A 12,204-nucleotide genomic window follows, 5' to 3' on the forward strand; every position below is an offset into this window, starting at 1 on the left:
TTTGCTCACTCTTGGCTCTCTCTCTGAGCTTCATGAGGTCGTCACCTGAAATTGTTTCCAACAGTCTTGAAGGAGCACTTGTTGGGCCTTTGGCCTTCACTCTGAGCTCCATCTCACCCCAAACCATCTCCATTGGGTTTAGGTCAGGTGACTGTGGAGGCCAGATCACCTGGTCAGCACTCCATCACTCTCCTTCTTGGTCAGATAGCTCTTACACAGCCTGGAAGTGTGTTTGGACTCATTGTCCTTTCAAAAATAAAATAAATGATGGTCCAACTAAATGCAAACCAGATGGGATTTCAAATACAGCTGTCAGCTGTGTCCCATCATGACTTCTGCACAACACAACTGATGGTCCCAACCTCATTAAGAAAGCAAGAAATCCCACCAATGACCCCTGACAGGCTCACCTGTGAGGTGAAACCATTTCAGGTGACGACATCATGGAGCTCACTGAGAGAAGGCCGAGGGTTTGCAGCGCTGTCAACAAAGCAAAGGGTGTCTACTTTCAGGAATCTTAAATATAAGACTTATTTAGAGGTATTTTTGATTTTTCTTTGATACGTAATTCCATATATCTGGCTTCATACACTTGATGTCTTCAGTTTGTGTCTACGATGTTGAAAGTAGTAAAAATAAAGAAAAACCATTAAATGAGTAGGTGTGTCCAAACTTTTGACTGGTAGGTACATCAGCCAGCATTTCATTCCCATTTAATCCCACTGGATTCTGTGGCCTTTCCATCTAATGACATCTGTCTTTCCAGCGACATCACGTCCTATTTAAGTAACACGTTTTTTTCCATGTAAATCTGCATTCAGTATTCAGATTTAATCATTAGACTGTATTGCGTCTTCAAATGGTAAATGGACTGAAAGAGGAAAAACAGAGCTACAGTCAAGGTCGGCGTGGGTCAGTGGGGCTTTAGGCACAGCTGCACATGTTCTTACATTTTGGTTGCTGTACTTCAGCATCTACAAAAAAATGAGTGAGCATATAGGCAGAGATGTTTTTTTTAAATTGGCATGCAATTTTAAATCCAACGTTTCTATCGGCTCAACAAACACAGCAAACACACAAACTGTTTGTGTGCAGTTTTATACATAGTGTGCTGCAGCGAAAGGTCCAGCTGCTGAATCTCGCTGGGAGAAAAAAGAAAGAGCCAACTTCACTCAGAGATGGAGGAAGATAAGAAAGCCAGGACAGGAAGAAGAGAGCTTAGATTTAAAGGCAAAGACTGTCCAGTCGTTTTGATAAACTGGAAATTGAAAGCTTACATGTAAACACTCGTGTTTTTAAATCAGCTACTGGATGTGTACATGTGACATTATGTTTTTCATATTGTGAAACATGCTGCAAAAGACACAGACAGACACAGCTCGCTAACTTTGTGTTATTGAAAGTGTGCATGAAAACGCTGCACTACAGGTCAGTGCAGGATAAACACATAACGTGATGGATTTAAAGTACAGACCAGTGACTAGTGCACAGTGGCTGTGGTGCTCATGGCCAGTTTCTTTCTCAGGATATGCCAAACTGTAGATTTAGCCCTGTTGTGTTACTTTCTCAGTTGGTTTTTGGTCTGTTCTCCTGTTTCGCAGCTTGTTTCACCTGCATGGAGAGCTCCTTTGACAGCATGCAAGCACAACACCTCAACTCCAGGCCTTTTATCTGCTTACATGATAATGACATAAAGAACGAATTGCCCACACCTGCCAATGTCAAATGTCCAATTACTTTTGGTCCCTTTAAAAAGAGGGTGGCACATGTTAAGGAGCTAAAATTCCCACTGTTCCCAAGGCCACTGTTCACAGGTTGTCCTAGTTTCGATTATGCATGTGAACTGTTTATAGTGTTGGGGAAATCTGCAGTCAGCACATCTGCAGGCACAGTCCCTGGTTGGACGTTTTAAAGGGATACAGCAAAGATCAATCTAATGAGTCTGCATGCGCGCGCACACACACACACGAGATAATGGAGATGCATGTTAGAAATGGCATGTTATCCAGCCACAGCACAGCAGGCTGATTTACACCAGTGTCCACAGCCCTGTTTTTGTTCCACCTCCAGGATCTGTTATGATTTGTATGCAGATGGTAAACGGTTCCATTTCTGAGGGCCTTCAAATGAAAACGCTGACTGACCAAATAATGTGTTGTACTTTGGTAGTCTGCAGGCTCCATGATCCTCTGGTCCCAGCTCCTGTACGATATTCAAACTCATCCACTTTTTGGATTTCTCTCTGATCTATCACAATGGTTCAAGTTCATCAAATTTTATTTGCCACATGCAGTAAACTGCAGTGAAATGAACCCGCCCCCCGACCTTAAAAGTTATTCCAGACTTTACACCGGATTGTAAAACACCCTGAGAGCGTTTTGTTACAGTTCAGAGTCAAAGAGTGATCGCTGAACCACCGAGACACTCCCACCACCTCTGTTCAGCTCTGCTGCCTGTCGTGGAGTCTTTGCAGATACATATGTAATAGCATCATCTGCATACATCTGACACTGGACACCTTTACAACTGTCCATAAGTCACTGATGTAGAAACAGAAAAGCAGCAGTCCTAAAACGGACCCCTGTGGAACTCCCATACAATTTTGAAAGCTTGATTTCATTACATGAACTCTTCTCTATTTGCAGATATGAGCTGAGACATTTTGGACTAAAGGTCTTATTATTACAGGTAAGTATTCAGAATAGCCCACCCTGCACAGGTATCAGTCTGTCACCTTCATCTGCCACAGGCTGTCAAAGCTACAGCACTGCAATGTCTTTAACTAAGATTTGTTTCGTATGATTGAGTTATTGATTTCTCTTATGCTATAACTTCAAAAAACTCAAATATGTCATAGTAACAAACCCATGGCAGACCTGACCACACTAAACATTCTAAACACGCTTTTATTCCGGTTGTCGTTCTTTTACACGCAGCTGCAGCTTTTCAGCTGAACACACACCAACAACAACTCAGTCAGGACCCAGTACGGCTCTAATGCAGCTGCGGTGTGTCGGCCTCCCTGCAGCGCTGCTGTCAAACATCATTCCCACACACTGGGTGACACAGATATTATGTCAATATGCAGAATCTCTGGGTCACGACTACTGTAAGCCACCTTTCTGATGAAGATGATTAGTCACAAAATCATCTGAAATAGCTGATTCATTTGTGATCAGTCTCATTCACTCAGTCTGAGAGGATGCAGCGTTACAGTAGTCCATGTGAGCGACCCAGTTCATCACCAGCCTGTGGAAGTCATTCAAAGCGACTTTGTGGAGTTCTCCTGATGAACGTATCGTAACGTCTGGAGCGGTCTATGCACTACACCTACTACAATCATCCTAAGGTACTGAACAACACTGTGTTCATGACAGTGTTGTGGAAGCTGGTAAAGTGCTGCCCGACTCAGAGCCTGCAGAGCCTGCATCAGAGCACAGCAGGTTTGGTTTCCTGTTGTTGGACTTTGTTACAATAAACTGCAATTACAGAAATAACAGAACCAGGACAGTGGTATATGAACATCTTAGAGCTTAACATCAGTGTAAATAATATAATTCATATATTTAAAAGTACATGTTTCCTATTTTGTAATGATTTAATATTTCCTGACTATAGACAGCGCAGTGTGTTACTGATGGAGGCAAGAAAATACTTCAGCCAGCACTGGAGTATTTTAACACAAGGATCTGTACTTTTACTTCAGTAAATGATGTCTGTACTTTTCCCTCGTGTGTTTTATTGGGACGCTTCCCCCTGTAACCATGGTTTCCCACTATCCCTGTGCACATACTCCGATAAAGGAACGACACACGGTGCTGAGTTCACCGACCTGAGTTCGTGTCCCAGCAGCAGCTCGTTGTCCTCTCACAGGGCTGTTACGCTCATGGTCCAAATGTTTCAGCTAGCCGAGTTATCCGCCGGCAGACTGCAGCACAGCTGCTACAGTCACACAGGTTGGTGAATGACGTTTGTCGGACACGGACCAATCAACACGGGCGCTGACGTTAGTGGGACCCGCCGCGTGGATGCTCAGCTGTGACTGGTTCATACTATTAAGGTAGGTCGGTCACAAAAATCAGTTTCAAATGTGATTCGCCCGATAAACGTTTATCTTACGCTAATCCAAAAACACGCCGCAGGCTAACGACGCTGACGTCAGCGCTGCCGGAAATGACGGAAAATTACCGTCCAGGCCAATCAAATATTTGCGGTGGGGAGGGATTTGCGTTTACGACGTAGCTATGACGTAAGCGTTAATCCCCGGTCTCTGTTCGAAGGGAAACGTTTAAGTGGGCGGGCACATTTGCGTGACCATAGATTTTACGGTAGAAGTGAATCATCACACAGCAGCCTTTAACCTGCTGCACCGGCAGGACGAATAAATCACCCGTGACTAAGATGAGCTTCACCGTGGGAGAGCTCCAGTCACTGCCGGGTGTCTGTTACGGTCAGGAACAGGACGGGACACTCAGCTGTCTCCCGTCCAAGCATACCAACACCACACATCTAAGACGTCCCCGTGACTGCGGGATAAACGGCTCCTGTGTTTGCTAGTGTCACCGCCCAGTGTACACAACACGAGAACACACAATCCTATTATATGACAATACAAAATGAATCTTACCCATTGTGCTACACACGGGCGTTCATGGAAGTCCGAAAGCCCCACGCACGGCGCAACGACACTGTACTTCCGACTAGTAAGCCGCATACATGAGACCGGGTTGACTTTACTGAAAATACGTCGCCCCCTGCTGGAGAAACCGGAGATACACGTGGAAGTGGGAAAAACTCAGTGCGTTAAAACATTATCCTCTGATGTAAACAAACGCAAAAATGTAAACACGTCATAAAAACAGGATTTCCTATTAATCCTGTGAGAACAACTATTACATTGAATACACAGTTTTAAACAGGCCTACATTAACAGTGGGGACACTCCAGGCTGTGATACAAGTCTTCACATGATGCTAAAAGGTTTGACAATCTGAATGTTACAAAGGCAACAGCAAAAATGGAGATGGGTCTCTAAACGACGTCACCTAGAGATGTTCAGTCACACCAGTGCAACTGCACATTATCCTTCCAGTGTTTAGCAGGTGAAACCTTACAAGGAGCAGAACACTACCCAAAGGAAGCATTGCAGTACCATCTTCACTGCCTTGCTTTTTCCCACATGTCCCGATTCTGTCGCCACTCCAGGTAAACTTATCCAAGCAGCCATTCATATCACACCACGCTGACATGGCCACTGTAGTTTATTTGGGTGGTGGACAGGGATCGGCACTTTGCCCCTATACAACCCAGCATAGCTTTCAGCTGTATGTGCTCCAGTAGCTGTTCTGTGGGATCAGGCCACAGAGGCCAGGCTTCTCTGGGGTGTCTATGGGCAGAGGAATCCTGGTGGGCTGGTTATCTTTCTTTGGAGAACTTCACAAAAGGTTGAGTACCTACGTCAAACGCTGCTTTCTTTGGCCTTTAATCACAGATTGAACTAACAACATGAGAACAAACTGTGTGGCTAGTAGCAAAATGCCTAAAGATCCAATTACAATGGTTTATTTGCCTTGTCTGTCATAGAATTCCATCTAAATCTAGACAACACTGATTCATTCGTTCAGTTAGGTGATAATTGATTCATAGGTCATGTAGCTAAACAACATGCTTTCTGAAAACTGTACAAAGACTGGATAAAAACTGAGTGCAAAAGCAGGCACTGTCCAAAGAGACACTTTGAAAGTCTGTCCAACTATTGCTCAAGACCATGTGTCGAACTCCAGGCCTCGAGGGCCGGTGTCCTGCAGGTTTTAGATGTGTCCTTGATCCAACACAGCTGATTCAAATTGCTAAATTACTTCCTCAACATGTCTCGTAGTTCTCCAGAAACCTGCTAATAAACTAATCATGTGATTCAGGTGTGTTGACCCAGGGTGATATCTAAAACCTGCAGGACCCTGCCCCTCGAGGCCTGGAGTTCGACACCCCTGCTCAAGACCAATTACAAGAAAGTCAGTTCATTGGAAACAAAATACAAACAAATTCAAAACTTTTGCTCAATATGACAGTAAACACAGATTCAGAAATGATACAATTCAGGTTTTAATTGTTGACTCTTGTTGACCCAGTGAGGTCACCTCCTAGTTATGGTCCTTCATCCACTGTTCAGTCCAATGCACTATCTGCTCCAGGTTGTGCTCCATGTCCTCAGGAGTGTTGCTGGGAAGTTGGTGGACAATCTCCTTACTGTAGGCCTCCATGGCTTCCTCATAGATGGTCTGGAAGATCTCACATTGCACATTGTCCTGCAGCTTTTTCCCCGTGTAGCCCCTTTCAGTCACAAAGAAGACAGGGACAACTTTGTTCAATGGTTAAAACGATGAATTATCACTCAAATACAAAGAGACAGGGAACCAGACACGGTGGCTGCAGACGAGTTCCTGGAAGTTCTCATTTTTACAGCTTTCTTAAGGAAAAAAAAAAGACGAGTCTCACAGCACTTGCTATTTCTGGAAACTGGATGGCTCAGCCAGATGTTCACAGTCATTATCCAGGAGTAGAGAATGACTGTGATGCCTATGATAGAGCTACATTTACCACAAGCAGTGACAGCTCTGCTCTCGTCTGTATGCAGAAGGTGCTGAAGCTGGTTAGAGCTTGGAGCTGCAGTCAGCCATGTGTCTTAGCTCCCAGCCACAGAGGCATCAAGTGTTTGTCCAAGCAGACTGTGTCACAACTTCAAAAGCACCGTTTTAAATTCAAACTGTTAATAGCTGCCATATGCTACGTAATAATTCAATGACAAAACCAGTGTAGAGTACTGCAGGCTAACACTGTAGTGAAGAACTATCACATTATTTAACTATGATTCATTCATGAATCAGAAATCATCGTTTTCACTTCAGCAACAAATGTATTTCCCTCCAAATCAAACGCTGTCATGTTGCAGCCTCATTTCAAAACTCTTCAAATTCCATTCGCACCTGTAAAAAAGGGCTTTGCTTTAAATTCTTCCAAATGTATTAAAAGCAAAAACATGTAGCTAACAGGGCAACGATACACACAATTCACGGTTCGATATTTTTTCGATACGAAAAAGTGTTCATGCCCTTTTTTAATTTGTCACTTATCAGAATTATAAATATATATTTTAACTCAAAAGTACAGTTTTTAAATTTAATGTTGCTGAAACAACAAAGTAATAAAAAAAATAAATCTGATCGAGAAATCACTCATCTTTGGAAAAGAGAGTTTATTACAGAGAAATGTCTCTTTCCAAAATAAAAGCTATACTATCCGCTTCTTCTGGGCTATATTCTCAGCAGCATATTAAACATATCAGGTCCCCATAAGGAGAATCATGTGCTAACGGCTGTCTAAATGACTCGGGTAAAGTTTGTAGCATGCTGCTTGTTGTTTTTGTCTTTGCACTAGGATGATGTCGGCGTAAATGTGCAGTCATATTCGTTGTGTTCCCACTAGTGCTGTCAGCGTTAATCTGAAATGACGTTAACGCCACAACACGGCAAATCTCCGTTAACGAGCTACCGCGGATCGCCCCGTGCGTGGGGCTGGACGGCCAACACGTTAACGAGCTAACTGCGCTAACACACTAGCTCCCACCCATGTAATTGAGCATTGCGTGGCACATCCAACATACTGTTTTACTTTAGTCCATGACGCGCTTACCTTCAGGGTCATACGTCACATGAAAACCGAAATAGTTCCAAACGCCAGATCTGAATGAGGGTGGGGGAGGTTCAATTTGCCATGTTGCAAGGAGAGCTTAGCTTCTGTCAGCTAGCTTGCCCTGCGCTCAGTGAATCTGCCTTCGACTACTCCGCCTAGGCTGCACTGTCGGGCAGATCCACTGAGCGCTCAACACAGACAGCATCGTCAGAAGGAAAGTTGATAAAATAAATTATAAATTTTGTATATGTATGTATTTTCATACATATGCGTACCGAACCGAAAGCACTGTATCGAACGGTTCAATATCGATACGAGTATCGTTGCACCCCTAGTAGATAAGTAATCACAGTCGTCCTGTTTTCACTGATCATCTGTCAGATGTTTCTGTAAGTTGGCTGAATCCACCTGTTTGAAATCCAGTTGACCGGACGTGGACACACACCTGTCTATATAAGGTCCCATAGGTGACAGTAAACGTCAGAGCACAAACCAGTCCATGGAGTGTAAGGAACTGTCTGAGACCACAGAGGACTGTATCTGCACCCAGAGCCACCAACAAATGAACCAGCGGGACTCTTCCAATCTGAGCGATTCATTCAGAAAGGGCTTAGTCAGGGAGGTGACCAAGAACCCGATGATCCCTCTGACAGAGCTCCGGTGTGGCTTTGTGGAGAGAGGATAACCTTCAATCAGCCCTGAAGTGGCCAGACAGAAGCTGCTCCTTGGTTAAAGGTACATGACAGCCCACTGGGAATTGGCCAATTGTCACCTGAAGGACTCAGACCACGAGAAACTGAAGTGTCTGGTCTGATGAAACAAAGACTGAACCACACAGCCAAGATAACAAAGGAGTGACTTTGGGACCATGCTGTCCTTGAGTGACCCATCTGGAGCCCAGTGAGCCCCACCGAACATCTCTGCACAGGCCTGATAAAGCTGATGGAGGTTCTGCAAAGAAATCTGGGAAAAATGTCCAGAAATAGACACACCAGGCTCGTAGCGTCATACTCATACTGCCAAAGGTGACTCAACGTTTTGAGCAAAGGCTTATGCACATGTTAAATTTGTTTTTTTTATTTTTAATAAATCTGCAAGAATTTCAGCTTGTGTTACTTTGTCATTCTGAGGTCTTATGTGAACACTGAGTGTAGTCCACTGTGGAGCAAGCCTGTAACATGACTGCTGTGATGACTGCTCTGTGAGCAGAAACAAACCCAGGTGTTGTTACCTGGCCTCCAGTCGAGTGTACAGCTGGGTGTTGTCTGTGCGCAGGACAAAAACGATGTCGAACCAGCGCTCGGGGAACAGGTCACAGCCGTGATAGTCCACGATCACGCCTCCTTCACTCATCTTTTCATCCAGCTCATCCACCACCTGCAGAACACCAACAAGCTCCAACACTGACACTCGATGCACTCCCTCAATCTACCTGCACCGTTAGCAAAACGTTTGTTTTGTCTGCAAGCAGCAAAATTCTGCTAGAAATAATAAAGAGAAATCCATCAACTTAGTGGAGAGGTGGGCTCTGAGAGGGGGAACCATCAAAGTGTGCTGTGGCAAAATATCCAGACATTTATCATTTGTTGTAATAATGATATTTAATAAAGCTCAGCACATTAACAGCTGTGGACAGATTCACAGGCCCTCTTTCTTCCCCTGTTTTAATGATGGAGAGAAATGTGTCTCCAAAAGGCTGCAGATGCTTACAATGTGCTCCACAGGCGTAAACTAAGATGTACACATGAACACACGCTCCGATCCATTTTACAAATGCATCCACCTGATCATTTATGCACAGTTATCACAAATCTGGTCATTTTCTCTTTCAAAAACCTTCCTGCTGCTGGTCTGTGGGTTGTTGTCAGACTGTGTTTGTGCTCATTGTTGGGCATTTAAAAAAAAAAAAAGTGGTTTGGATTTTCAGGAAGGAGTCGCTCTCATGACTCATCAAGTGATGTCACTGACTGAGTAACTGGTGGCAGGCTCTTTGAAAAAGTAGCAGGTAGCAGGTACTGGTGAATATAAATCTCTCTGCCTCAGACATCGTTGTGTTTCTCTGCTCTACAGTCCAGTGTGGAAGTTCACTCACCCTGTCCTCATCCAGAATGGGGCACTGGTACTCGTCATCATATCCATCAAACAGTTGTCCTGGAGGAAAAAATGATCCATGTTTCATATGCAGAGTTCAGATTCAGTGTGATTGAAAGCAGGGCCATCAACAGAATCACTGGCTGTAAATCACTTTGTGTAGACGAGTTAGTGAAAGTGTAATAATTGTACTGAGAACATGATTTCTGCTTTGGGTCACAGACACCGTGTGCTGTAAGTATAAGAACATGGAAAAGATGGTGCAGACAGCTGCACCTGGTCAGAGTGGACGGGTACAAATGCCAGGATGTTGATGGCTCCACCCTCGTGGAACACGAATCATGTGTGTGACATCAGAAGAAACAATAAGACCAGTCTGTTCCACTCATGTACCAGAGGGAATCTGTGGAGGCCACAGCAGCTGTGACAGCTGTCATCTCCACAGTCAGCCTTTGTGTCACAGCACTATTTCATTTAATCCCAAAGTTCTGAGTTTATTCTCAGAATGATCAGGAACACTTTGTCCCTAGCATGGTAGATGTTTCTGTCTTAATGTCCATTAGTTCCCAAAGTTCCTTTACCTTCCTGGGCCAGGTCTCCTATGTTGACATAGGTCAGCCCCGTGCGCTCGGCCAGTTCCTTTCCTAGAGTGGTTTTTCCAACTCCGGGAGTCCCTGTAGGAAGAAGAGTTAACAGCTGAATTCAAATTCAAAGTCTATATTAAAGATTTGACTTTACCCCATCTGGTGATGAGCATCCGATTGATTCTGCAGTAAAATGCTCAGTTTTGTTTTTCAACTACCCACCTGGCATTTAATAATTCAGTAGAAGTAAGAAATACAGTGATAGTGGTGCTACTGGGGGGTTTCAGCTGCTGGGAACCGTCTCTGCTGTGACTCAAGGCTATAAAGTAGTGATAGTGATGATATTTGAATCTTCTGTTGACCATACATCTAGTTTACCCATTTAACTCATAACTGACTTCAGGAGGCACAGACACTCCCCCCTCATTAAAAATGGAGAACGCCTTCAGGTTTCTGGGCGCCAACATCTCAGCTGGACCCATCACCCTGGTGAAGAAGGCCCAGAAGCAGCTACACTTCCTCAGGAAGAAGAACCTGGACCAGGAGCTGCTGCTGGCCTTCTACTGCTCCTCAGTGGAGCGCGTGCTCTCCTACTGCCTGGTGTTTGGTACTCAAGACCCACTGCTGAGAAGAGGAAGGCTGCACAGAGGATACTTAACACTGACCAAGAAAGTCACTGGCTGCCCTCTGCCACCCCCGGAGACCATCGCCAGATCCTCCTGTCTCAGGAAAACTAGGGCCATTACAGGTGAGCCCGGGCACCCTGCTGCGCTCTGGTTGGTGCCTCAGGTCAATCAGGTCCACACGAGCCCCCCCATTGGAAGTCCCAGGTTATCATGACATTAGTGGTTATTGTACCTTTGATTATATAACGGGTTGGTAGGTTACTCACATGCTTAAAGGTGGAACTATAGTAAAGATAAATGATAGATGCTACATGGACCTGAAGCTGCTGGAACACCTTCAGTGTGCTCTGGCATTCATTCTAAGAGTAAGCACAATCTAACGCCCCGCTCCAAAACACAGCACTTCATCCTCCCCCGTGTGCACGGAGGCATTGTGGGACACGGCAGCTCCACGCGAACAGACGTTTCACCGTATAATCAGTCAGAATAACTTTGGTGTGCTGACACGTGGGTCCAAGGGGCAAACGCTCCAGTATACCCCACGACATAATTACTCGGGTTGTTCATCATGTCACCCCTCTGTGTGCGTGGGACGGGTACATATCTAACAGCATCCAAATACACTGTACACCATTTTCATCATCGTTATTATCGCAGCTGCAGCTTCACAGGACGCGATGGCTGAGATCAGACCACATGGACTCAGCTCCCATGATTACAAACATGTTGAACACCTACTAACTACCCAACATTTAACCGCAGCGCAGGCTTCACGTCTGCAGTAGGGTAACTGCAGCGAGTAACCAGGTGGATAAATGTACCGAACCTGTCAGCAGGATGTTCGGTTGCTTCTTCGTCTTCATAGCTCCAGCAGACACGTGTTTGATGATCGACACCTGAAAGTCAGAGCAGTGCTGTTATTCCTCCATGTCATTCCAGTCAGACCAGTAACGGCCAGAGTTAACTAACAAACCTGGAAAACTGGGAACCAGTTCGATGTAAACTTTGTTTTGTTGTACGCTATAACCGGACTGATTCCACTGCCGTAAACTGAAGCTTTACGTCAATATTACGTCAGTGAGCAGTCAGTTAGCGACAGTTAGACAATTAGTTGTCGGAGTTTAAATTTTACAGCTCCGCACGAAGTGTGTGGGAAACATACGTGTGATTGGTTCAAACTGAAGTTTCCATTGTGCCCGGACAAGAGTGCGAAT

General features: G+C 44.8%; 2 protein-coding genes across 5 annotated transcripts in view; both read right to left on the reverse strand.

The window, feature by feature from the left end:
• Positions 1-5,345, reverse strand: part of ydjc (YdjC chitooligosaccharide deacetylase homolog) — a 22,951-nt gene extending 17,606 nt beyond the window's left edge. For 2 of the 4 annotated variants that reach the window (XM_014340140.2, XM_005942470.3), the window contains exon 1: positions 3,833-5,345. Coding sequence is in view for 1 of the 4 variants with exons in the window: in XM_005942467.3 (XP_005942529.1) it covers positions 4,628-4,714 (87 nt within the window). In the remaining 3 variants the exon portion in view is untranslated. The remainder of the gene's footprint in view (positions 1-3,832) is intronic. The other 2 variants (XM_005942467.3, XM_042228197.1) reach the window with 2 other exon arrangements.
• Positions 5,346-5,458: 113 nt separating this feature from the next.
• ak6 (adenylate kinase 6) lies at positions 5,459-12,025 on the reverse strand. Its single transcript, XM_005942472.3, has 6 exons — positions 11,964-12,025; positions 11,817-11,886; positions 10,362-10,454; positions 9,782-9,840; positions 8,921-9,066; positions 5,459-6,330 (listed from the first exon to the last, which is right to left on the reverse strand). The coding sequence occupies exons 2-6, from the start codon at positions 11,851-11,853 to the stop codon at positions 6,141-6,143; spliced, it is 525 nt and encodes a 174-aa protein (XP_005942534.1). The 5' UTR covers positions 11,854-11,886; positions 11,964-12,025; the 3' UTR covers positions 5,459-6,140.
• Positions 12,026-12,204: the final 179 nt, after the last annotated feature.

Source organism: Haplochromis burtoni, unplaced genomic scaffold, assembly GCF_018398535.1.
Source record: "Haplochromis burtoni strain Fernald_Lab_line unplaced genomic scaffold, NCSU_Asbu1 Contig_311, whole genome shotgun sequence".
Classification (NCBI taxonomy): domain Eukaryota; kingdom Metazoa; phylum Chordata; class Actinopteri; order Cichliformes; family Cichlidae; genus Haplochromis; species Haplochromis burtoni.

What these genes read in the sequence shown, in the direction of transcription:
- ak6 (XM_005942472.3), bottom strand. Translation starts at nt 11,853, where the DNA reads ATGAAGACGAAGAAGCAACCGAACATCCTGCTGACAG. An exon ending in ACCGAACATCCTGCTGACAG is followed by an intron (nt 10,455 to 11,816) that starts GTTCGGTACATT and finishes TTCTTCCTACAG; the next exon opens with GGACTCCCGGAGTTGGAAAA. An exon ending in TACACTCGACTGGAGGCCAG is followed by an intron (nt 6,331 to 8,920) that starts GTAACAACACCT and finishes TGTGACTGAAAG; the next exon opens with GGGCTACACGGGGAAAAAGC.